The 26,997-nt window shown below is 48.6% G+C and overlaps 1 protein-coding gene across 11 annotated transcripts in view; it reads left to right on the top strand.

The window, feature by feature from the left end:
* RREB1 (ras responsive element binding protein 1) overlaps positions 1 to 26,349 on the top strand; it is a 145,653-nt gene extending 119,304 nt beyond the window's left edge. For 8 of the 11 annotated variants that reach the window (XM_059688536.1, XM_059688534.1, XM_059688533.1 and 5 more), the window contains exons 10-13: positions 27 to 2,925; positions 15,739 to 15,903; positions 21,086 to 21,898; positions 23,079 to 26,349. In XM_059688536.1, the coding sequence (XP_059544519.1) occupies positions 27 to 2,925; positions 15,739 to 15,903; positions 21,086 to 21,898; positions 23,079 to 23,587 (4,386 nt within the window). In that variant the 3' untranslated portion in view covers positions 23,588 to 26,349. The remainder of the gene's footprint in view (positions 1 to 26; positions 2,926 to 15,738; positions 15,904 to 21,085; positions 21,899 to 23,078) is intronic. The other 3 variants (XR_009451912.1, XM_059688542.1, XM_059688543.1) reach the window with 3 other exon arrangements.
* The last annotated feature ends 648 nt before the right edge of the window (positions 26,350 to 26,997 follow it).

Genomic DNA, 26,997 nt, shown 5'->3' on the forward strand with positions numbered 1-26,997 from the left:
CCTCCTTTTGATTCCTCGCTTTGCAGGCCTGGTGTGAAACAAACCTGCGAAGGTGCATCAGCGAGCAACACCGTTTTGTCTGTGACATCTGCGACAAGGCATTCCCCATGCTCTCCTCGCTCGCCCTGCACAAGCAGACCCATGTCGCTGTGGACCAGGGACGGGAAAGGTTGCAAGCCAAGACCCTACCTGGTGACGCCATGGAACAGAAGGTCTTCCTGGCCTTGCTGGGCCTGCAGCACACCAAAGACGTCAAGCCTGTCCCAGCCGAGGAGCCCCCGCCGGATGACAACCAAGCAATACAGTTCCAGGCACTCAAGTGTCAGCTACCTCAGGAACCCGGCTGCACCAACATGCTGAGGCTATCTCCTTTCGAAGCTTCTTCCCTGGGCGGTTCTCTCACAGTCCTCCCGGCCACCAAGGAGAGCATGAAGCACCTGTCCCTGCAGCCTTTCCAAAAGGGCTTCATCATCCAGCCTGATAGTAGTATTGTGGTCAAGCCCATCTCCGGGGAGTCCGCCATTGAGCTGGCTGACATCCAGCAGATCCTCAAGATGGCAGCCTCAGCACCCCCTCAAATCAGTCTTCCGCCTCTCTCCAAGGCCCCTGTCACCCCTCTGCAGGCGATTTTCAAACACATGCCCCCTCTGAAGCCAAAGCCTCTGGTCACACCGCGGACAGTGGTGGCCACCTCAACACCCCCTCCTCTCCTCAATGCCCAGCAGGCCTCCCCTGGCTGCATCAGTCCCAGCCTGCCCCCGCCGGCCCTGAAGCTCCTCAAAGGCTCTGTGGAGGTGGCCTCCAACATAAACCTGCTGCAGTCCAAGTCCGGGGCCCAGCCACACGCGGCCATGCAGCTCTTCCTGCAGCAGCCACGGGCAGAGCTGCCAGGTCAGGCCGAGATGAAGACGCAATTGGAGCAGGACAGCATCATCGAAGCCCTGCTGCCCCTGAGCATGGAAGCCAAGATCAAGCAGGAGATAACAGAGGGAGACCTCAAGGCCATCATGACGGGCCCCAGCAGCAAGAAATCTCCAGCCATGCGTAAGGTGCTCTATCCCTGTCGCTTCTGCAACCAGGTGTTCGCCTTCTCCGGAGTGTTGCGTGCTCATGTGCGTTCCCACCTGGGCATCTCTCCATACCAGTGCAACATCTGCGACTACATCGCGGCCGACAAGGCCGCACTCATCCGCCACCTGCGCACGCACAGTGGCGAGCGGCCCTATATCTGCAAGATCTGCCACTACCCCTTCACCGTCAAGGCCAACTGCGAGCGGCACCTGCGCAAGAAGCATCTCAAGGCCACCCGCAAGGACATCGAGAAGAACATCGAGTATGTGACCAGCAGCGCGGCGGAGATGGTGGACGCCTTCTGCTCCCCAGACACGGTGTGCCGGCTGTGCGGTGAAGACCTGAAGCACTACCGCGCTCTGCGCATCCACATGCGCACCCACTGTGGCCGCGGCTTGGGCGGCTGCCCTAAGAGCCACAAGCCCTTTGAGTGCAAGGAGTGCAGTGCCACCTTCTCAGCCAAGCGCAACTGCGTCCACCACATCCTTAAGCAGCACCTACATGTGCCAGAGCACGATATCGAGAGCTACATCCTGGCGGCAGATGGCCTGGGCCCCAAGGAGGCCCCTGCAGCTGAGGCCTCGGGGAGGGTGGAGGAGGGCAGCGGAACCTTTGGTGAGCGCAAACCCCTTGCTACCTTTCTGGAGGCCCAGAATGGCTATCTTCACGCCGGCCCCACCCAGCCTCCGCCTCCCATCTCTGTCAAGTTGGAGCCGGCCAGCAACTTCTCAGTGGACTTCAACGAGCCTCTGGACTTCTCCCAGAAGGGCCTGGCTCTGGTCCACGTGAAGCAGGAAAACGCAGCCGTGTTCCTGAGCCCCTCTTCCTCGGCCCCCTATGACTGTTCCATGGAGCCCATTGACCTGTCCATCCCCAAGAACTTCAGGAGAGGAGAAAAGGATTCAGCTGCTCCCAGTGAAGCCAAGATGCCTGAGCAGGAACCAGGGAGCAGGGAGCAACTCTCTCCCTGTCCACCACCGTGCCCTACTCTGCCGGTGCCCTTGGGATCCAGTGGGATCTTGGAGAAACCCTTGGCCCTTTCGGCAGCAGCCGCCACAGCCACTACTCTGGAAGCCCATGCTCAGCCCTTGCAGGGCTCCGTTCAGGTCGCTGTCCCCATTTACTCTTCAGCCCTCATCAACAGCTCCCCTCTCTTGGGCAGCTCCACCCTGATAAGCAGCCCAGCCTTGTTGAGGCCTCTACGCCCCAAGCCCCCCCTGCTCTTGCCAAAGCCCCCTATGGCAGAAGAGCTGCCCCCACTGGCCTCCATTGCCCAGATCATCTCATCCGTGTCCTCAGCCCCCACCTTGCTCAAAGGCAAGGTGGCTGACCCAGGGCCCACAGGCACCAGCAGTAACACCACAGCTTCAGACAGCTTAGGAGGCACCACTGCCCCCACTGAGACCACCAGCCCCAAAGAATCCAGCGACCCACCCCCTGCTGCCAACAGTCCAGAGGCGGCTTCACCCACTGGGCAGGGGCCAGCTGGCTTGTCAAAGAAGAGGGGCCGGAAAAAGGGGTTGAGGAGCCGGCCCCGGGCCAGCAGTGGTGGGGTAGACCTGGACTCTAGTGGGGAATTTGCCAGCATTGAGAAGATGCTGGCTACCACAGACACCAACAAGTTCAGTCCATTTCTGCAGACCGCAGAGGACGATGCTCAGGACGAGTTGGCCGGTGCCCCCGCTGACCACAATGGGCCCAGTGATGAAGAGCAGGGCAGCCCCCCAGAAGACAAGCTGCTGAGGACAAAGAGGAACTCTTATGCCAACTGCCTGCAGAAGATCAACTGTCCCCACTGCCCTCGCGTCTTCCCTTGGGCCAGCTCCCTCCAGAGGCACATGCTCACACACACTGGTAAGAGGGCCTCACACACACTACGTCCAGTGGGGAGACTGGCCACCGGCCAGGGGGAGAAAGAGGGTGGAGTTGAAAGTGTGGGGTCCTGTTCCCATGGCCCCATTCCTAGGTTCCCTTCCTTCTGTCTCAGAAGCAGGGGGTTGGCCTACTGAGGCCATGTGCTCAGGTAACCAGACGACCTATTGCTATTGTATGATCCCTCTGAGGGCTGCTGGTGAAGGGAGGTTGTTGAAAGTAAGGTGTTTTTAGGTGAAAAATGGTCCTAGACCAATTAGTTACTCACTGCCATCCCTCTGGTCCCTTCTGGAAAAGGCAGCAAGATTAAACTCTTGGTTACCCACAGGAGGCAATGAGGGAGAAATGGAGCTTTGTGTTAAGTTAATGACCATGCAACTGTTTTCTTAATTATAATTTACTAAATATTCACACAGGACGTATGTCATTGAACTGAGGACAAATTGGGTGAGATCTTCAACCTTTAGATAATATTTTGATAACCTAAATATTAATAGGTAGTACCTAAAACTGAATAAAGAATTAGACAGTATAGGATTGCCATATAAAATATAGGATACCAGTTAAATTTGAATTTCAAATAAGTAACAATTTTTTTGTATGTTTTTCATGCAGTATTTGAGATATACTAAAAATTTACTTGGTTTTTATCTGAAATTCAAATTTAACTGGTGATCTGTAATTTTAGTTGCTAAGTCTGACAACTCTGGGTAATTAGGAGGCTTAAGGTGGTGGCAGCGTGGTGAGGGAGGTGGTGGGACTGACTGGGTGTGAGCCATGCTCTGTGCCAGGTGGAAACACTTCGTTCAGGGCTGATCATCACTTGAAGCTCTGCAGAAACCCACAGAGGAAGGCTGTTTCTACAAAGGGGAAGTCAAAGAGAGTGTGAGAGGGGATGGAAGGGAGTGAAAGCTGCTGGTCTCTGAGGCTGGTGACCACCTACATGTGACACCTCTCTCCAGTGTGGTGGAATCCCATGCTGGCATGTCAGGCATGCCTGTCCCTGGGGGACTCATTGCCAGGAGCAGAATTTCTAGGTTTGTAAAGTATAGGCTGCATTTCAAACCATCGTTTTCTTTCCATTTGAAGTCATGTAAGCCTGACAAAGTAAAGTAACAGTTCTGACGAAGGGGACAGTTCAGAAAAGGAGGTGCATCTTAAAGAGAAGGTGACCCCACACTTTCTATTGCTGTCCTTTTTGGGTGACACTTTATGGTCCCCTGTGGAGTCTGGAGGGGAATTTCTGTTCCTGCTTTATAGAAAGCAGATGGTCTGGCTCTGAGGAACAGTGTGGCTCTTACCCTGCCTCCCTGCCCCCCGTCAGCCTCCCAGCTCATTCTTCCAGCTGGGAGTCTAGTGCTCAGTGGGTGGAGCCCATGCCATTGTCCTTGTGTGAGGCCTTTCTTCCTGGCCATTCTCTTCCTAGTGAGCCATCAGTCTCCCCAATAGGACTGATGTGGCCAGGAACTCCTTTCAAGAGTTGTGCCCATGTCTTTAAAGATGTCTGATAAATGTTCCAATTTGTACAGTCAAGATGGCGGCCAGCAGGATGGCAGTGAGGGATTGTGAATGAGGGAGCAAAAGGGGAGTGTGTGGTGTGTGTGGATGTGAGTGAGGGACAGTTAGATCCTGCAGGACTTTCGGGGGCTGGCCAACCAGGCTCTCTTAGACGGTAGCTCCCGCTACCACCGGGACTCCAGCCTTTCCGGACACAGGCTCCTGTGAGTTCTGGAGTGTGCTTCCCTCCCCACCAGCCCACTGCCTTGGCCCCAGGCCTCACACGTCTGGCACCTGAGCTCTCCTATTACTCTCAAGGTACGCGACCCACCCGCCAAGCCCTCTGCTTCCGCCACAAGCCCCATGCAACTCTGCACCTGGACACTTTGGTGATAGCAAAAATTGGAAGACAAAGAAAACCCCCAAAGGAATGAAAAAATGAACCAAAAAAAAGGGGGGAACTAAATGAAACAGAAGCATGCAATATGTCAGGTAAAGAATTCAGATTAATGGTCATACAGTTCATAAACCGGATAAATGAGAAAGTCCACAACTTATGTAAGTATCAAGAGGAAATCAAGAATGATATAGCCACAATAAGAATCATGATGGAAGGTTTCAACAGTAGACTAGAAGAATTGGAAGACCGAATTAGTGAGTTAGAAGATAGGGCAGAGAAACACACCCAATCTGAACAGCAATTGGAGAAAAAAATCAGAAAGGAGGAGGAGAGCCTAAGGGAGCTCTGGGACAACATGAAACAAAGTAATATATGTATGATAGGGGTGCCAGAAGGACAAGAAGAAGAGCAAGGATTAGAGAACCTATTTGAAGAAATAGTGACAGAAAACTTCGCTGATTTGGGGAAGAAAAAAGTCACACAAGCACAGAGAGTTCCCAAATGATGAACCCAAAAAACACCCACACCACATCGTAATTACAGTGGGAAACATTAATGACAAAGAATCTTAACCCATTGTATGCCATAAATGTCTATAGACACAAGCAGCAGACCTTCCCCACATGCCATGTGTATCTGTTAAAAAAAAAAATGTATCCCTGAGTGGCAGCCCTGACCAGCTTTAAAGTAATTTTTTGTGAGAATTTTCAGCTGAAAATACTCAAGAACACCTGAATTGTGAGTAGTATATTTATTTTTATAATATTCATTACAAATTGATTTTTTTAACTAAATTCAAAATATCATGGCATGTGGGAATGGTTTCCATTTCAGACACGTGGCAATTAACTGATTAAAAGCTGCAAGAGAGAGACAGAGTGTTACCTACAAAGGATCTTCCATTAGATTATCAAGTGATTTCTCAACAGAAACACATCAGGCCAGAAGGGAATGGAATGAAGTATACAAAGTGATGCAAAGCAAGGGAATGAATCCAAGAATACTCTATCCAGCAAGGCTATCATTCAGAATTGAAGGGGAAATCAGGAGCTTTGCAGACAAAAAAAGGCTAAGGGAGTATATCACTACCAAGCCAGCAATGCAAGAAATGCTAAAGGGACTATTGTAAAAAGAAGAAATAGAGAAGAAGGAACACGGTCATAAAGGATAAAAATGGCTACAAACAAGCACCTATCAATAATAACCTTAAACATAAATGTACTAAATGCTTCAATCAAAAGACATTGAGTGGCTGAATGGATAAGAAAACATGACCCATATATATATGCTGTCTCCAAGAGACCCACCTCAGAACAAGGGACTCATACAGACTGAAAGTGAAGGGATGGAAAAATATTTTTCAGGCAAATGGAAATAAATAATAAAAAGCTGGGGTAGCAATACTTATATATGAAAAAATAGACCTTAAAGTGAAGACCAGAAGAAGGGATACTAAAGGGATCAATACGACAAGAGAATGTAACTTTGGTAAACATATGCACCCAATGCAGGAGCACCCAAATACATAAAAAAAGAAAAACCTTCTGGAAGATATCAAGGGAGAGATCAACAGCAATACAATCATAGTAGGGGACTTTAATACCCCATTGACATCACTGGATAAATCCTCTAGACAAAAAACCAGCAAAGATATAGCAACACTAAACAACTCACTAGATCAGATGTACTTAATCAGCATCTTCAGAACATTTCACCCCAAAGCTACAGAATATACATTCTTCTCAAGTGCACATGGGACATTTTCTAAGATAAACCAAATATTGGGACACAGGCAAAGTCTCCTCAAATTCAAGATGGAAATCATATAAAGCATCTTCTCACATCACAATGGCATAATGTTAGTAATGACTACAATAAAAACAATCACAAAAATTCAAACACTTGGAGGTTAAATAGCATGTTATTAAACAATGATTGGGTTACCAAGAGATCAAAGAATAAATAACATTCTGGAAATAAATGACAATGAAAACACAACAATCCCAAATGTATGGGACACAGTGAAAGTAATCCTGAGAAGGGAGTTCATGGCATTCCAGGCCTACCTAAAAAAACAACAACAAACAAACAATAAAAAGACCTGGTAATAAATTATCTAACTCTATAACTTAAAGAATTAGAAAGAAAGCATCAAGAAAAGACCAGAGTGAGCAGAAGGAAGGAAATAATAAAGATCACAGCAGAAATAAATGACATAGAGACCAAAGAAAGAAAGAAAGAAATACAAAAGATCAATGAAAACAAGAGCTGGATTGTTGAAAGGATAAACAAGCTTAATGAACCTCTAGCCAGGCTCACAAGAAGCAAAGAGAGAGAACCCAAATAAACAAAATCAAAAATGAAAGAGGTGAAATAAGACTCCACAGAAATACAAAGGATTGTAACAAAAATACTATGAGCAACTCTATTCTAACAAACTGGTCAACCTAGAAGAAATGGACGTATTTCTAGGAAAATACAACCTTCCAAAACTCAATTAGGATGAATCAAAAAATCTGAATAGGCTGATAACTGTGGAAAAAAATTGAAGCAGTAATCAAAAAACTTCCAGCAAACAAAAGCCCGGGGCCAGACAGCTTCACAGGGGAGTTTTACCAAACATTAGAAGAACTAAAACCTATCCTCAGACTATTCCAAAAAAATGCAAGAGGAAGGAACCACTTCCAAGCTCTTTCTATAAAGCCGGCACTTCCCTAATCCCAAAACCAGATAAAGACACTACAAAGAAAGAGAATTACAAGACAATATCTCTGATGAATATAGATGCTAAAATCCTCAACAAAATCTTAGCAAATCGGATCCAGCATTACATTAGAAAGATCATACACCATGACCAAGTGGGATTTATTCCAGGGATGCAAGGATGGTACAATATTAGCAAATGAATAAATATGATACATCACATAAACAAATTGAGAGACAAAAATCACATAATCATATCAATTGATGCAGAAAAGGCATTTGACAAAATCCAATACCCTTTCCTGATAAAAACTCTTAGCAAAGTGGGAATAGAAGGATCATACCTCAACATAATAAAATCCATATATGACAAACCCACAGCCAACATCATACTCAATGGGCAAAAACTAAAACCATTTTCCCTAAGAACAGAAACAAGACAGGGATGCCCGCTCTCCCCACTCCTGTTCAACATAGTACTGGAATTGCTAGCCTTAGCAATCAGACAAGAAGAAGAAATAAAAGGCATCCAAATTGGAAAAGAAAAAGTGAAACTTTCATTATTTGCAGATGACATGATATTGTACATAGAAAACCCTAAAGACTCCATCAAAAAACTACTAGACTTAAATGAGTTCAGCAGTGTAGCAGGGTACAACATTAACACCCAGAAATCTATGGGTTTTTTTTATACATCAATAATGTCCTCACAGAAAAAAGAAACAAACAAAAATCCCTTCTCCCATTGCACCAAAAAAATTAAGATACCTAGGAATAAACTTAATTGAGGAGGTAAAAGACCTATACTCGGAAAACTACAGGATGTTGGAAAAAAAAGAGGTAGAGGAAGACATAAACAAATGGAAGAATATACTGTGTTCATGGATTGGTAGAATCAACATCATTAAAATGTCCATACTACCCAAAGCAGACTATAGAATGAATGCAATTCCCATTAAAATACCAATGACATATTTCACAGACCTAGAACAAACTCTCCAAAAATTAATATGGAATAAAAAAAAAAGACCCTGAATAGCTACAGCAATCTTGAGAAAGAACAGCAGAGTTGGAGGGATCACAATATCAGATAACAAGCTATATTACAAAGCCACTGTTCTCAAAAGTACCTGATACTGGCACAAGAACAGACATATAGACCAATGGAAGAGAACAGAGAACCCAAAAATCGACCCAAGTTATTATGCTCAATTAATATTTGACTAAAGAGGCAAGACCATACCATGGAGTTAAGATAGTCTCTTCAATAAATGGTGTTGGGAAAATTGACAGATACATGCAAAAAAATTGAACTAGGCCACCAACTTACACCATACACAAAAATAAACAAAATGGATAAAGGACTTAAATGTAAGATGGGAAATCATAAACATCTTAAAAGAATCCATAGACAGCAAAATAGCAAACATATGTCATAGCAATTAATACAACTTCTAGGGCAATGGAAACTAAGGAGAAAATAAACAAATGGGACTACATCAAAATAAAAAGCTTCTGCACAGCAAAAGAAACCATCAACAAAAGAAGAAGAAAGCCCACTGCATGGGAGAACATATTTGCCAATGTTATATTCGTTAAGGGCCTAATTTCCAAAATTTGTAGGGAACTCCTACATCTTAACGAAAAGAAGATAATCCAATCAAAAAATGGACAAAGGACTTAGAAACTTTTCGAAAGTGGACATACAGAAGGCCAAGAGACTTACGAAAACATGCTCAAAGTCATTAATCATCCGAGAGATGCAAATCAAAACAACAATGAGGTACCATCAGAATGACTATCATTGACAAACGACAAGTGCTGGCGAGGATGCGGAGAAAAAGGAACCCTTACGCACTGCTGGTGGGAATGCAGGCTGGTGCAGCCACTGTGGAAAACAGTATGGAGTTTCCTCAAAAAATTAAAAATGGAACTTCCATTTGACCCAGTAATCCCACTTTTAGGAATATATCCCAAGAAACTAGAAACACCAATCAGAAAGGACATATGCACCTTTGTGTTCATAGCAGCACAATTTACGATAGCTAAGATTTGGAAACAGCCTAAGTGCCCATCAGCAGATGAGTGGATTAGAAAACTATGGTACATCTACACAATGGAATACTACGCTGCTATAAAAAAGAACTCTTACCATTCGCAACAGCATGGATGGACATGAAGAGCATTATGCTAAGTGAAATAAGCCAGTCAGAAAGATAAATAACCCATGATATCACTCATTTGTGGAATATAATGAACATAAACTGATGAACAAAAATAGATACAGAGACAGAGAAGCATCAAACAGACCATCAAACTTCAGAGGGACGGCAGGGGAGGGGAGGGGGTACAGGTAAGAGATCAACCAAAGGGCAATGGACACAGACACTAGAGGGGTGAGGGGGTGTGTTGGGGGGGTGGGGGTGGCCGGGGAAAGGTCAGTGCGGGGAAAGGGAGACATATGTAATACTATATGTAACACTTTAAACAATAAAGAATTTTTTTAAAAAAGTTACCATTTGTGAATCCAGTCATTTAGACTGCCTGGCTTTGGAATATCAAAATTTTCTAGTTGGTTTAAAATTTGGTAGCATCTGAAGCCAAACAAAGAGAATCCATAGGTTTGTTGAAGACAGGGTGGTGTGGGGTGGGTGTAAATACAAGCATGTTCTGCCACTTCTCCCTTCACAGTTCCTGTACCCTGTGGCAGTGTCTGTTTCGGCCCCCTCCCTGACATCCTATATACTGTGTTCCTGTAGTGGGCCAGGTTGCAGGCCTTGACCCCTGTGGGGAGCATTCAGGGCTGATAGAGCAAACTTTCAGAGCCAGTCTTCATCACTGTCCCCTGAGGGCAATGCTGCCCACATTTTGCCATAAGGAAATGGAGGTTTAGAAAGGGTAACTTGCTTTTGGTCATATGAATAATGAACAGTGAGCAAGAGAGCTAGAGTTCAGGGCTAGGGTTAGATCCCTGCAGCTGCCCCAGCGTCAGGGTGGTGTGGCCGCTGGTCCTCTATCTGAACTTGTATAGGTCATGCCGCCTCCCTCTCTGTATCCTCAAATGTCTCAGTGCAGGAGATTGGGAAGATGTTTGAGGAAAGGTTAGAAGACAGATGTGGACCAGAATACTCTATATCAGACACTTAGTGACCACAGAATGGTGTTAGCCGCACGCACAGACACTCACAGAGGTCGGCGCCCATTGGGCTGTTAGCTTCTTTGCTGTTGCACTGCCTCAGCTTTAAGCAACAGTCTCGGCATTCCCTTTGTGAAGTTCTTTTATAGGGCCCTTGGCTGTGCCTGGTACTGAACACTCCCCATCCATCAAGTGAGGGATGAAGCTGGTCAGATCGCGCGCCCCCCTCCTCCCCCTGCGGACCAGCAGTGTTCCGGAAGGCGACTCTGCTGCTGAAGAAGCCGAGCTGCCTGTCCCCTGCTCCCCTGCTTTCTATGATGTCTCCCTCCAGGAACTTTGAAATGAGACTAAGGCTCACACATAAGAGAAATTAAACGTGGGCTCTGGGATGACCCTGTGAACAAGTGTCATACAAAAAAGAGGTTTTTGTAGGTTTTTATTGGAACATTAAAATTGAGCTGCATTTCAGCCAGCAGCTTCGAGGAGCGTCCCATTTTAGGTTACATTTAGGCGACTGTGTCTGTATCTTGAGAGTCAGCCTTCTCCTGACCTCTGGGCAGATGCATAGAATTACTACCATCATGTCTGTCTGTTGTCTCGTAGACGTGTTTCCAGTCCACCCCAGCCCCCGAACAGGCAGCGTTGAGTAGACCAGGTGTTCAGGGATGAGCTAGGGGTCACTGTTGCTGTGGGCGAGGGGCATCTGGTTTCGCCCTTTCTCTCTGCGTAGCTCAGGTTCTAGGAATTGTGTCTCAGGAGGAGGCTGGTGTTAGCTGTCAGATTTCATGTCCCCTGGTGTGCTCTCCACACCAGCTGAATCTCCTCCCTCTGCTCCTCTCCCGGCCACAGGGTCCTGTTGATCAGGGACATTTCCTGGCTCCTTGCCTTTCTCTGTCTGAACAGTGTTGCCTCTTTGGGTCACAGTTCCTTCCTTTTTCCCCTTGTGAGCATTTTGTGTGCTTTTAGGCCACAGGTGGGGGAGTGAGTGCCAGAAAAACACCCTCAGGCCACTCCTACCCGGTCCTCCTCCTTCCTCCTCAGAGCGCGGAGGGGCTGGGACCTGTGGGTCTCAGCTGCCCTCCATTTCCTGCATGCAGGGATTCCGGCTCCCTCACTTCCTCCTGATGGGTCTTACCCCTTCTCTTTACCAGCCTAGGGCCCTCCCCACTCACCTCTCCTACCTGCTGCTCATGGGCCACAGGCATTGCATTTAAAATCAGTAAGATGTGCAAACCTTGGTGTGTAAATCACTTCTGACACCAGGTGTGTTTGGCTCCTTATGACTTTCCTTTTAAGTGGCAGCTCTGGCCATTTAACGGAGCCAGCCCTGTGCACGCCTCTGCCAAATTCAGAGAGAGAAAGACCTTCACTGAGGGGTGGAGAGGCGGTGGAGAGAAGTGTGGGGTGTGAGGTCGCATCATGAACCTATTCTCAGTGTTTATTCTTCTGCTCTATGTTCCAGTGCCTGTCAGATAGTACTGTTGACTATAAAATTTCTCTCCTCTTGTTTTGACTGTTCTATGAGAGTGGAAACTGGCTGGCGATGGTCTTTATCACGTTGGGGTGGAGGGTCATCTCAAGTCTTGGACACATAGGTAACTCCTTGTGGTTACAGGTACATTTTCAAACACCCCTCCTAAAGCATTTATTTGTGGCAGTTACCACGTAAATTAACTCAATGCTTTCCCTATAGCTTACCAGGGAACACGTTTGAAACCTGTACAGTATAAGTGCTGGAGGGCTCGTGTTTTCCTCTGTCCGTGCAGTCCGGAAAGCACACTGCTACTCGAAACGTAAGACTGGCAGTGAAATGTGAACTTTAAAGACTCCCGTTAGTGTCCCTTTGGGAATCCTCATAATGCGATACAGTAACTTTGGTGTCATTATTTTGTTCTCTGAATTTAGCATTAATATAAAGCGCCATCATGGGACATCAGCCTGACTGTCCAACCCAGCTTAACAGTGAGGCACTTACCCACTTGAAAATCACAGAGTACAGCATGGAATTAGGTAGAAGCAAGAAACCAATTGTTTTATTTAAAAGCAACAATCGTATCACAGTTAATAGTCATAGCTCTGACTTGTCTGCTCTCGGTCCAGTTCTCTCCCTCTCATCTGGCCTGAATTTTGATAATAAAATGTTAAAGGAAAAGTATATTTTTCTTACTTAAAACAGAGTCCAAATAATTATTAAATGTTTTCAATTTTTAGTGAAAAGCAGGAATAATGGGAGGGTACACAGTTAACATTAACATACTTTTAAAACTAGTCTTTACTTAAAAGTGTGATTTTTTTTTTAGGTCATTTTTCTAATTTTAGCAGAAACACCTACTGGGCTCTGTGAAGGTAAAGTGTCGGGTAGTTGAAGGGCTCTGCTGAGGCTGTGGGCCCTGGTGGAGCTCCTGCGAGTGTGTGTGCCAGGTTCCTGGGTCTCGGATCCCACCTCCCAGGTTTCACATTCCCTGGTCTTTGGTTGTTCTAAGCATCTGTATTCTTTTTTTTTCTCTTTTTTTTAAATTAATTTATTTTTATTGAGTTTATTGGGGTGTCATTGGTTAATAAAATTACATAGGTTTCAGGAGTACAGTTCTATAGTACATCACCTGTACAGGCATCTGTATTTTTAAAAAGCTCCATGATGATTTGGACCATTGCTGAAAGAGTCTTTCAGCTCGGGAGGGAATGAGCGCCCCTTTCTTTGATTAGTGCTGATGCTTGAACTTGGCGGGGCAGTGATTCTCGTGGTGCTGAGTCATACACCCCTGATCTGAGGTCTGCATGAATGGCACCCCAGAGTTGTGAGACTGGGAGATGATGATGATGGTCCTTTCTTGCTCTGCAAGGCCCGGGGGCAGGCCTGGCTGGTCCCTGCACTAATCCAGGCCTCCATGCACAGCTGTCTCAGTGGAGACGGAAGGGCCCATGATTGGTGTTTCAGCAGAAGTGTGCAGGTTGACTTTCCTGCCTCTTCTTTTTGTTTCTTTTCCTAATCCACAGTCATAATCACATGTCATCAGTTAACCCAAAAATGTCCTTCTGAGCTACTTTTTCCCAGTCTGTAATCCAGTCTGGATTCATGCATTTAGTATCATGCCTTTTTGGTTTGTTGTTTTTTTTTTTAATTTTATGGTTATTATTTTTTATTCCCATCCTCTCACCCTCCTTCCCTTTGGCAACTATCAGCTTGTTCTCTGTTTCTGTGGGTCTGTTTCTGTTTTGTTTATGCATTTGTTTTATTTTAAATTCCCTCTAGGTCCATCTGTGTTGTCACAAATACCAAGATTTCCTTCTTTTTATTGCTGAATAATATTCCACTGTATATGTACACTATATATATATACACATATATATACACATATATATATATCACATTTTCATTATCCATTCATCTATTGATGGATGTCTAGGTTGCTTCCATATCCAGGCTTACTAGTAATGCTGCACTGAACATAGGGGTGCATATGTCTTTTTCAACTAGTGTTTTTATTTTCTTTGGATAAATACCCAGAAATGGAATTGCTGGATCATATGGCAACACTATTTTTTACTTTTTCTGTCATATTTTTAAAATATATTTTTCTTAATTTCAGAGAGGAAGGGAGAGAGAGAGAGAAACATCAGTGCTGAGAGAGAATTATTGATCAGCTGCCTCCTGCATGCCCCCTACTGGGGATCAAGCCCACAACCCAGGCATGTACCTCCACAGGAAATCAAACCCTGACCTCCTCGTTTCATAGGTCGATGCTCAACCTCTGAGCCACACAGGCTGAGCTATCATTTCTTAACATGTGCGTCTCATTGTGGCATTCCCAAGGTTACAAGACAGGCATACTGGGCTGTAGGTCTGAAGTCCTGTTTTTTAGTACACAAACCTTTAAACTCAGAAACTAGGACCTTACAATCTGGAGATTGGGGGAAACAGAAGAATCCAGTGATGCAGTCAATGATTTACTCCATCTTCTCTCTCCTGAGGTCACCTAGTCCTTTCCCTTCTCCCCTTCCTCCTTCCTTCCTGCTTTCTGTCCACACTTTCTGCTCTGGTTCTTGCTTTCCTTGTCATTCATGCAACCAAGGAACAAGTTGCAGAGGGGCCTGGCTCGCATTTTAAAACATCATGTTTACAGTACAAAAGGAATCCAAATGAAAGGAGAGGATAGGCAAACAAATAAGATATAGTTTTTATTTATTTATTTATTTATTTATTTATTTATTTATTTATTTATTATTTTTAAAGAAAAGATAGGAAAACCATAGCAGATGACCTGGGGAGAAAGATGGGCATGCTCCTCTCAGCAGGTGACCCCATGGTGGAGTTGGTGGGGAGGGGCTGTTGAGTGGAGCACATGGTCTTCTAGTGTGGACTCAGGATATGTTAGTCACTTATTCACGACTCGCAGGATCTTAGAGCAGGAACAAAGGACCTTTCTTACGTGAGCAGACCTCCTCTGACTAGGGACACAGTGAACTTGGGCAGAGGTCACTGCAGGATGGCTCATCCAGTCAGCCAGGGGGAGACCTGCAGAGTCAGAGCTCCCCACCTGCCTCCTCTGTGGGAGGCCAGGCCCAGGTAGGTCAGGAAGAGGAGACCCCTCCAAAGATACCAGGGGTTCCAGATTCCTGCAGGAGGGCCTGGCGTCCCTCCAATTTCCCAGCATGGGTAGCACTTGCGTTGCGAGAAATTATGAAAAGCTGTGTCTTCTCCTTGTGACACACTGCAGTTGTTTCTTGCTGTGCTCTGAGATCCCTCCACTCACTCTTTGTTGTTACTATTTAAGGTTTTAACTGTGATATTGTCGTTTTACTTTAAACATATGTGTCTTGGTCTCATTGTTAACTTTTAGTATTTTGAAGTCATTCCATCCCACTCAGACTAAGGGAAGATGATCATTGACTTGTTTGTGTTCAGTATTTTTTTTTAATGTGTTTTATTTATTTTCTTTAAAGAATCGGGTGGAGGAGGGGGAAGCAAATGCCAGTAATCCCAGAAGAATGAAAAGCGACTTTTCTTTTTCATTGCAGTAGAAAGCCAGATAAATATCTATTTTTTTTCCTGCTTCAGGTCAGAAACCCTTCCCTTGTCAAAAATGCGATGCCTTCTTTTCTACCAAATCTAACTGTGAACGCCACCAGTTGCGCAAACATGGAGTTACCAACTGTTCCCTGAGAAGAAACGGGCTTATTCCCCAGGCAAAAGAGAGTGATGTTGGACCCCATGATAGCACAGGTAGTGCTTCCAGGTGATGGAGAGGAGAGGGACAGAGGAGAGCCCATTGCTAGCCCGTTAACTTCCTAGCAAACTTCGGCCCGTGGCGCATGCAGGGCAGCCCTTCCCTCCTTCCTGTAGGACTCCAGTCAGAAAGGGGCCCTGCAGAGCATGCAGCAGGGTCGCCCCGTGGGAGACCAGGGCAGTGCCCCTGGAAGGCTTTGCTGAGCTGGCAGGGAAGAGCTGTCACCCCTCCCCCACCCCCTCCCAGCAGACCCCTTTGTTCAGGCTGTGGGCCCTGCTGGATGTGGGATATGAGGAAGGGTATACAGTTTTAGCTCTTGGTAGCAACACTTCTAAAAGGGATGTGAAACTTTAAGGCTTGGGGTGTTGTCTTCTCCAGCCCCAGCCTCTGCTGCCACATTCTCCAGAGCAGGGATGGGCTACACAGATGTCAGGGCATTGCAGGAACTAGGGGTGCCCAGCCCTTGGCAGGGAGGGTGGGTGTTCTTCTTTTCATTAACTCTCTTCCCAGTAAAACAAAACTTGGTCTTGTTTGAAAAAGCACTCTGCATGTCCTTTCCTTAATCACATCTCTGCTTGACCTGGGGCGGGTGATTCTCGTGTGCTGATACCGCTTCCTTCCTCCAGCCCCCCACAGAGCCATTAACACTGCCCAGTGCTCTCCTGCCACCCTTTCCCCCTCACGGCTTCTGCATTTACTCATGTCCTCTACTCAGTACATTTTTTCATCTCCAAATACTGGGGTTTAGCACCCCTCATCCCCTCAAACTAAAAAAAAATTGGCTGCTGCAGGTCACTGAGACACAGCTAGCTGGCCGTTGGTTGATAACAGTCTCACAGGTATGGATTCAGTTCTGCAAATCTTGGAAGCTTGAGGTTCCCCCACTGCTTGAAGCAGATGACTGTTCCCTCAAAATGTATTTATTTTTCTAGAGTTGTACTTGTGTCCTGTGCTGCTCTCTCTCAGACTTCGGTGGGGATGGGGAGCTGTGGTGTCCGGGAGTCCTTCCCCCCTTGTCAGATTGACTAGAGGGGTCGCCTTTAATCCCAGGCCCCCTCATCCTTGTCTCAGTTACTGAGGGAGGGATGCATCTGCATGGGTAGCTTATCCAGGAAGAGGATGTGACCCGGAACCCTCTGCCTTCTCCTCCCACCAATCCCTAGTGAAACAAGCCCTTAAACGGCTAGGCCCTCTTCTTAAAATCAACCCCTCTAAAGGGTATAAAAATGTTGGCCAGCTTCCATTCACACATAATTTGCCAAAATCTTTGAGTAAAGTTGTGGACTCCTACGGAGTTCTGCCATGGCTTGGATCCCCTTGAGCAAAAGGAAGTGGATGACCTGCTGGTCGACCCCCAGGAAGCCACAGCAACGCTGTCAGAACGCAAGTTAGCTGCAGAGGATGGTTCTTAATGCTCAGCAGTGCGCGCTGAGGGCATGGTGGCAGCCTGGCTTAGCAGCAGCTCTGTGCCTCTGCCCACAGTGGTGCCAGAGGAGGGAGAGAAGGGATAACGGAGGTGGTGGAGGGGTGCCCTTGGTTTCGGCGTTTGCAGACAGGTCATAAAGTGTAAGAACGAGTGGCAGATGCACATGAGCTCCCCTTCCTTCCGGGTCGCACTGAGGAGCCAGCCTGGGACTCTGGCTGCCGTCTAAGGTGCAGACACCACGCAAATTGGAGTGTGTGTCTTAGCTTCCATTCAGCACCAGGTTTTACATTGTGGTGGGTTTAGTTTTTAAATTTGCAGTTAAGAGTTTTGTTTTTCCAAGTTCTGTCAGAGTCCTTCCTCATCTCCGCCCTGTAGGTTTTCTTTAAAGGAAAAAGCCTCTGGAAAAAGAATTCACTGCAAGTTGTAATGTGAAACCAGCAAAGAGAAAATATATGGTTGGTTTAATTGTGGTCCCAGTCCATGCTGCGAAAGAGGACTGAGATTTAAGAAGGGGAGGGGAGAGGTTGGGGCGGTGGAGTTCACTGGCTTCAGGGAGCATTTTTAAAACCAGGTGAGCGTAATGGAGGGGTGAGTTTCCTTCGGGCGCTCCCTCCCATGAAGTTGCAAGTAGGGCCTTAGAGGAAGACCATAAAAAACAAAGGCAGGAAATGACCAGGGAAGTTCTTGAGGGGTTTTCTAGGTTTATATGCCTGGGTTGCATTTTCTTAAAATCCCTAAACGTGTTTTATAACGAGGGTCTGACTTTTTCCATCACATAAGGTTTTTCACGAAACTACACCTAGGTTCCCCCAAAGGAATGCTGAAATGCTGTGATGGGGGCAGTTCTGCTTAAAGGGCATATTGCTCATTCAGAGTTCAACAAACTCCACTTAATTTTTTTTTTTTGTGGGCAGAGGTACCCTGGCCCACTTGGCCCTTGGGGAGTAGGTTTTTCCTCAGGCAATAGGGCCTTCTGTTTGTGGGCGCCTGCACACGACTTCTAAATCAGCTTAATATGAAAGTTCTCAAATGCTTTCTTAATGGTGGCCGCCCTGCCCACCTGGGAGCCCAGGTGTGCCCGTGGGAAGACATGCAGCACAGGACGGCCTTCGTGGGTGCAGCCTGGAGTATAGGCAGCAGCTCCAACAGCCTCGCCCCTGCCCAGTCAGATGAGGTGTTTAGATGGGTCGCTTTTCACTTTGGCTGAGTAACTTGGAACTTCTAGGAGGCCGTAGATATTTCATTGTTGAGCTGGCATGGAAAGTCTCCACTTTCCCAGGACAGTTTTTTTAGATTTAGCATCACAAATAAGGGACTGATGAGGACAGAGAACTGCAGGTGTAAGGGAGGTAGCATCGCTTATAAAAAAGTCATCAGCTACCTGTCTTTAAAAGTGTGGGTGGCTGAGGAGGGCAGAGATCAAAATAGGATCTGCTATTATGAGCTGGGTATTCATGAGATGATGAGAAGAGGTTCTATTGCTTCCAAGAATCACTAATAAAAATCAGTTGGGGTTGCTTGGAACTTGAAGGGCCTGGGCTGTCCTTTAAAAATCTCCCCCTAGTGGAAGTTTGCGGGAGCACAGCCAAGCCGCCTCTGTCCACCAGAGGAAGTAAGTCGGTCAGCCTTTCATTGACTTAAGGGTGAACGCTCCATTATTTTTTTAAATGTATATTTATTGATTCCAGAGAGGAAGGGAGAGAGAGATAAAAACATCAATGTTGAGAGAGAATCATTGATTGGCTGCCTCCTGCCCGCCTCGAGCCTGCAACCCGGGCATGTGCCCTTGACTGGAATCAAACCTGGGACCCTTCAGTCCACAGGCCGACGTTCTGTCCACTGAGCCAAACCAGCTAGGGCTGAACGCTCCCTTATTCACACTAAGGAAGGGCCCAGGAGTGAGAATGATCTGACCTTAGAATATTTACGTGGGCTTGGTTTCAGAACTCATTATGATTTTTTTCACGTTCATCTTAATATATTTTCCAGTTAAACTTTAAAATAACCCATGTTCTTTGGTGAAAAATATTAACAATTAAGAAAACCTAGAATGTACTGGGGCAAGTAGGAAGTAGCCAGAATTTAAGCCTCTTTTTTTTAAAATATATTTTTATTGATTTTTTTACAGAGAGGAAGGGAGAGGGATAAAGAGTTAGAAACATCGATCAGCTGCCTCCTGCACACCCACCACTGGGGATGGGCCCGCAACCAAGGTACATGCCCTTGACCAGAATCGAACCTGGGACCTCTCAGTCCGCAGGCCGACGCTCTATCCGCTGGGCCAAACCAGCTAGAGCTAAGCCTCTTTTTAAAAATGTAACTACTACAGTAGTAAGCCAGCAAATATGACACTGAGAACTTTGTGATTTTTTTTTTTATTGTAGAGTTTATACCACAATCCATTTAATAGATGCTCCCTATTGGAATGATTCAAGAACATGAGCATCTGTCTTATCCTTAGAAATAGCCTCGACATTGGGGTGTATAGCTCAGGATTCCTCTTTAAACTTGTGAATAATTTTCAAAAATCATTGTCAGAAATGTTAGTCACAGCATAATGATTTGTTTTCTTCTGAAACCTTTTGAGATACTCAGACAGTGGCTGCCAAAAGATACAGGCAGAATGAAACCAGTGAAAGGGTATAAGTTGGAGTGTTGAGCAGACGGTGGTACGTAAGCTGAAGGTGGTACGTAAGCTGAAATGATGAAGCCTGTGGCTCAGAGTGCTGGGGGGTGGGGGGGGGGACATTGTTGTACGTGTGGTCACAGCAGGTGAGGGTCCAGGGCGGTGTGAGTGCCGGCTCACACTGTCGTTGGGCTCCCCTGTGCGGGGCACCTCTAACGTGTGTGCTCCGAAACAGTGCGTTTCATCGGCCTAATAAATTGGCCATTGGGTTGTAGTCAATAGTAGGCCTCAGCAGACAGCTTCACTGTCGTAGACACAATGTGAAGGTCATTAGGCCCTTGTGTAAGCTGAAGGAAGACAGTGCTTCTGATCAACGCTACCACCGTGTGGTGCCGTTAGTATAGCCACAGTACCCTCCCTCGAGAAGGCCTTACAGACTGATGGACAGTCCACATCTGATTTTGCTATGGAGAGTGAACAGGTAGGAACAAATGGAGAGACGGGAAGTGCTTCCACTCCCTCCGTGGGGTCCTGACAGCAGCCAGGGAGGCCCACTGGTGTGCCTGTGTCTCCTTTGCCTTGGAACTCCACCTGGGAATCGGGCATCAGGTGAGAGTGTGGACCATAGTGCACAGTATGTGCGTTGGGCCATTTTGTCATCAGACACCATGTTGGGGGTAGTCCCGTGTATGTTGCATGTTTGTCTGATCTCTGCATTCAAAAATGGCTTTTACAGCTCGGCTCCTTCAGCCCCCCTAGCGCTGTGACTCTCTGGATTCACCTCTCCTCTCTCTGTTCCTTCTCTGTGCTGCCCTCAGCCACTCACACCTCCCTGGGGCCTGAACATCGCTGTGTGTGGCAGGGGCGGGCACCGGGCCGCCAGTGGCCAGCGCAGGAAGGCGGGGGCAGGGTTCCGAGGCACAGCCAGCCTTGCGACCCTGGCCTGTGTGTATGTGGAGGCTCTTTCTGCCTTTTATAAATTAACCCCAGATTCTTTGGGCCCTCGGGGATGGATGTAGGGGGTGATGATTCAGGGCGGGTCCAGCTGAGATTCACGAAGGAGCCCTTGGAAGGGGCAGGTGAGGTGGCGTTTGGTTCAGTCCATGCTCTGTGCTTGCTCCCACAGACAGCCAATCGGACGTGGAGACATCAGCCGCAGGAGGGGAAGTGCTGGACCTCACCTCTCGGGAGAAAGAGCGGCCGCGGTCAGAGGGGGGCCCGGAGCCCGGTCAGGTCAGAGGAGAGGTCCCCGGAGAGGAGCTGACTCGGGGAGCCGCTGAGCCCATGGAGGGGGAGGAGCAGGCCGCCGAGGAGAGCCCGGAGCCCGAGAAGCGTGGTGCGGAGGAGCGGGAGGAGGATGAAGAAGACGGCCCCGAGGAAGACACGGTCAGCAATAAGAGCCTGGACCTCAACCTGGCCAGCAAGCTGATGGGCTTCAAGCTGGCCGAGGGCGACGCCGGGGCCGTGGGCGGCGCGGGCTCCCCGCAGGACCAGAAGCACACCTGCGGCATCTGTGGCAAGAGCTTCAAGTTCCTGGGAACCCTGAGCCGCCACAGGAAGGCCCATGGCCGCGAGGCGCCCCGGGAGGAAAGCCCGCTCCCTCCGGAGGGCCAGGGCGAGAGCGGGGCTGCCGGGCCGGTGCCTCTGCCCGCGGCCCCCGCGCTGGAGCCGGAGGAGAAGCCCGAGCCCCCGGCCGAGGGGGAGGCCGGGTCAGAGGGCCCAGCAGAGAAGCCGGGCGAGGAGGCCGAGGGCACCTCCGACGGGGAGGGCGCGGCCGAGAAGAAATCCTCGGAGAGGAGCGACGATGACAAGAAGCCGAAGACAGACGCCTCCAGAAGTGTGACCAGCAAGGCGGACAAGAGGAAGAAGGTCTGCACTGTGTGCAACAAGAGGTTCTGGTCTCTGCAGGACCTGACCCGGCACATGAGGTCCCACACGGGTAAGGGCGGGCCCGGCCGTGGCCACTGTCAGAGGCGGAGGACTAACAAGCCTGCTGGTGCCCGAGAGCCCTGTAAACGGGGGATTTAACAGGCTGTTCTCTTAGCGCCCGAAACGGATGGGCTCCTGCAGGGAGCAGTGGAGTGGTCCCTCAGCCGTGCTGTCCTTGAAAGCACCTCGATCGGTCCCGCTGAGCCTCAGTCTGCCTGTCTCTAGAATGGGGCGATGCCTGTCCCCTCAGATAAGGAGGGGAATATGCGTGCTGGGCGTTTGGGCCCGTGGTCTCAGCAAGCCCTGAGCCTGGAAGGGGACTGCGGGGTGTGGCCTGGGACAGGCAGTAGGGACAGGTGCTCTTTTTGGAGGCACCTGGGTTTGTCTCTTTACTAACCTTCAGGTGGGAAGGGGGCACCTTGGGGGCTTTTCCTGTCGGTCTGGGCTGCATGGCCCTTACTCCTGGGGCTCACCGGCGGTTGAGTCTGCAAACCCCACAGCAGGGGCTGTTGTTTAGTAGGAAGGAGACCTGGATACACTCCTGAAGCCAAAAGATGCAAGCACATCGCCACCCCTCCGCCCAAAGAACCCGACCCAGGCCCTGGTCTTCGTCTCGGCTTTCCTCCTCCCCCCCTCCCTCCCGGCTGGCGGGTGCACACCTCTGCTCCCCGCACACTGCCCCGCCTCATGCAGCCATTCTGCCCTGGCCTGGGGGGTTGGAGGCTCTGGGCTGGTCCTCGCAACAGAGAGATATTCTTGGGCTCCGGGCAGGTGGTGGTCTCAGTTGCTCACAGCCGGCTTGTGAGCCGAGAGAAGCCCCAGCTGCTGCGTATCAGGACACGGAGCGTCTCCTGCCTTTGACGTGGGAGGTGCCCTGTCCGTAGAGCCTCAGAAACGTGCCTGTCCCTGTGGGAGGTGCCACTGCTGTCCTCATGGGGCTCTGGTTCCCGGATCCGGGTGTGGAAACCCGGGCTGAGGATGACGGGGAGGAATCCCGGGGTGGCACCTGGCGATCCTGCTTCCCCATTTTACCAATTCAGACGAATAAGAGGGTTTCCCTGTAAAGGAGGGCGTCCTGACCCTGCCACCCCACCCCTCGTCTTCCCCTCGTGGCTGCTTTAGTGTGGAGCTGAGAGGTGGTTCCTGGTGGCCTTACCATTAACCAACATTTCTTTCCCTCATTGCTCCAGGAGAAAGGCCGTACAAATGTCAGACCTGTGAGCGAACCTTCACCTTGAAACACAGCCTGGTTCGCCACCAGCGTGTCCACCAGAAGGCCAGGCACGCCAAACACCATGGGAAGGACAGTGACAAGGACGAGCGGGGTGAGGAGGACAGCGAGAGCGAGTCCACCCACAGCGGCAACAACCCCGTCTCGGAGAACGAGGCGGACGCGGCTGTGCTGGCCAGCAACCACATGGCCGTCACCCGGAGCCGGAAGGAGAGCCAGGTCAAGGATGCCGGCCGCAGGGAGGACAGGGCCCCGGGCCGGACAGCTGGCGCCGGGCAGGCCGAGGCCGGCAGGAGTGCTCCCAAGGCCGCTCGCCCGGGCAGCCCCACGGAGCAGGCGCCTCAGGGTGACCCTGACCCAGAGAGCCCGGTAGCCCTTGTGCAAGACCTGCTGGAGCTGAACGGCAAGCGGCCCGCCCACCCCATCCTGGCCGCCGAGGCTGCCTCACCGCTGCTGGGAGTGGAATGACGGCTCCCGCTGCCCCCAGCACACCGACAAGGCCCGCAGAACCGTGTCCTGAGTCTGTTTCATGAGATTTCCTCAGTGCCTGTCAGCTGTTGGAGAGGGAGACGAGGAGGAAGGGCTGTCTCTCCGTGCCATAGCCTTAACCACGCGCCCGTGCGGGAGAGCAGCACGGACGATTCGAGTGCCTTAACTACTTACCAGTCCTTCAGTGTCGTCCTGGGTGTTGTGTTGTCCCAAAATGACTTTAAAAACAAAGCAAATATTTTAATGAATTATTGGAGAGGACCTTTTCATTTAAGCATTAACATTACTTCTGTGTTGGTGTGTGTGAGCTTGTTCTTGTTAATCTGATGGTAGCATTCGTTCTGTGAGCTGGAAACAGAAGAAAAACATGCCCTTGGATACTCATAGCCAATAACTGGAAGAAAATGATGTGAATTTTCATGTAAATTACCAGAGGAAATATGGATGAGATGCTCATTTCTCATATAGACCTTTTTCTTTTTTTTTCTTTTTTTTTTTTTTTTTTGACTGCTATATGGTGGAGCTGTAATTTGGTCCTCGATATTGAGGATGTGGTGGATGGAGGTTTCCAGTTTGGTTCAAGCCAAAACCAGGACAGATTCTAGCTTCGACCTCATACATGTTTTGCTCTTTCAGCATTAGACATGCTAGTTCCTGTTCAAGTTCCAAGACATTTGTTCTTAACTTAGAGAGAAGAGTTACCATGGCAACTTAATCTATGGAGAACATACACAGGTGTCATGTATCTGATTTCCCCCTTTCGGTATATATATTATTAATATTATTATTATTATTATTTTTAGTTCATCAGTTTGCTGGTCTCTGCAATAAGCAGAAACAAATGGGCAATATTTGTCCTGGAGACCTGGGTGCCCCAGGTCCTTGTGTAAGCATCTGCCTGCAGCTTTCCTTGCCACCCTCGGGTGGGAGCTGTTCTACTGTACTCAGACAAGCCTTTCTTCCGGACTGCAGCGCCCGCAGGTGCAGGTCCTCCCGCGCGCGGCCGAGGAGCAGCTCAGGGGAGAGGGTGCGTGCCCCCGGCTCCTGAGAAAGCAGGTGGTGAGGACCCACTCACCGGTCTTCTGCCACACCCAGCCAGGCCTCCCCTCGTGTGCTACTGTCATTTGCAAGGCGAGGAAATACTACTGGTAATAAAACTGCACGTGCAAGATTGAAGATGAGAAATTGATTTATATTGACCTTCCTGCGATTTGGGATTGGTGCTTGAAGATAGACTTGTTTCCAGTTTCTGAAATAAACTGAACCCCTGGGTGCAAAAAGGCAGGATTCTTTTTATTTTTTATTTTTGGTGAGCATCCTAAGCAGGCAATACACTTCCTACTGTAGCTGAGCCCGTGCTCCGTGCTCAGCATCCTGACCTCCACTGGGACCCCGAGGACACCCGAGGCCTAGCGCTGGGCCTCCTGCGCTGCTCCACCCCTCACACCCTCCGCCTTAGCCCAGGGAGCCCCGCCCTGCCGCCTCCCAGGACGCTCCTCCACACTCAGTGTAAGTGTGCAGACAGGCACACAGACCCCTCCTCGCCAGTTTCTGGCGGCCAGAATCCAACCATCCAGACTTTAAAGGAAGCTATGTGTTCTCGAAATAGCGAAAGTGGTATCTTTGCATGTGAAAGGAAAAAAGTTGAGGTATATATAATTCCTAACTATATTAGGGATGTATGAACCAGCTTCAGAACAAGGTTTCATTTGCTCTAGGTGAAGGCACGTCGGAGCCGATGGTCCCATTTCCCTGCGCACCTGGTGGGGCCTGCTTGGTTAAACCAGTTCATGCATCCCTTCATTCTTTATGACGATTGTTGTTATTTTCATTGTTGTTATTATTTGGGGTTTCTAGTGTTTTCTTTTCCTTTGCAACTCTCCACACTAAAACTCCCAGCGTGTGGAGAGGCCGTGACACAAGTACGCTGCAGCGAGAGGCCGCAGAGCGCAGAGCGAGGCGCCACGCTGTGCAGCTCGCAGGAATCACGATCGATTTAAAGCTTTATTTAGCCGCCTCTGCGCCCTGTAGTTAGTATGGTCTTGCCATGTTTTATTAGTGAGGTTGAGAAATGGATTGTTTGTTGTTCTGCCCCTCCCCCAATATTAAACTGTGAAATTTGTGATTTGTTTAAACTCTGGGTGAATCATAGCTTAGTTTGCATGTCCAGCTAATTTGTTTCTATTCATTTTGTTTGATTCTCTTTCTCCTCTCAGGGCTTTTACAAAAAAAAATATATATATATATATGGATCTTCTGAAAAGTTTTTTGAGGTGCAAGTTTTTCTCTTTTTTTTCTCTTTGATTTGTGGACGCAATGCTGAGATTCAATCACTACATGAAACTCTGGCTGTGAAAAACAACAAAACCCCGGAGGGCTGCTTTCCCAGCGGCCGGGGAGCTCTGGCAGTCGGATGATTCGTCGTACCTTCAACCCTCTGTTCGCCCCTTTTCTCCTCTCTTTTCTTCAAGAAGGAAGTGATCCTAGTGATTTCAGCCCATGCATTACACAGGAAACAATAATAAATGTAGAGTTCATATTTTTCTAAAGGGAACTTAAAAACTGCTGCTACATGTTATGTGCAAAACTGGTTTATGCCACATGAACAGAATCACAAGATTAGTTTTGGTACTTTTGTTCCTCTTTGTATTCAGTTGTATAATACTTCCAAATTCAAAATGAGAAGAAACGCTGTTCTGTATCAAACCATCTAAGCAATAAATGTCATATTTTAAAAACGAGATTGCTTGCCACACAGTTGTCCTGTGATTTGCTGTAACCCTGTCAGTTTGTCCTGCTTCCCGGTACCTGGTGGCCCTGGAGCTCAGTGGTGGGGCGGCCTGGGTGACAGAGTCCGGAGGAGCCCGCTGCTGTTGTGACTTAACCCCCAGTGCACGTGGCCCCTCCCAGGCCAGGGGCCGCCCTGTGGTTTAGCAACAGCTAAGGCTGGGGACTCTGTTTTCTGGGCAGCGACTCCTGAGACGTGCGCTGTGCCTTTTCCTTCTCTCGCCAGTTACAAGGGAGCCAGTCGCCCCTGGGTGGGGGAGGGCCCGTGATTCAAGGGAGGGGCTGGACGGCGTGATCCCAGGCCTTGGGGACAGCAGGTCCGAAGGTCTGTCCTTAAAGCAGCGAGTAGGCAGAGTCCTGAATGTTCTCAGCCGGGAGCTGTTCTCACACAGCAACTGTGGAGGAAGCTGAGCTCCAGGGAAGCTGATTGTAGAGGATGTTTCAGTGCACTGACCACGCTGGGCCCCGAGGGCCGGGCACAGCAGGATGAGAGCTGCAGGGCTCTGGTCCGAGGCTTCCTCTGCTGGGCCCGCTGCCCCCACACACACCAGCCCCACACACACACAGCCACACACACACAGCCACCAACACAGCCCCACACA

This window comes from Myotis daubentonii, chromosome 3 (genome assembly GCF_963259705.1).
Source record: "Myotis daubentonii chromosome 3, mMyoDau2.1, whole genome shotgun sequence".
Taxonomy (NCBI): Eukaryota; Metazoa; Chordata; class Mammalia; order Chiroptera; family Vespertilionidae; genus Myotis; species Myotis daubentonii.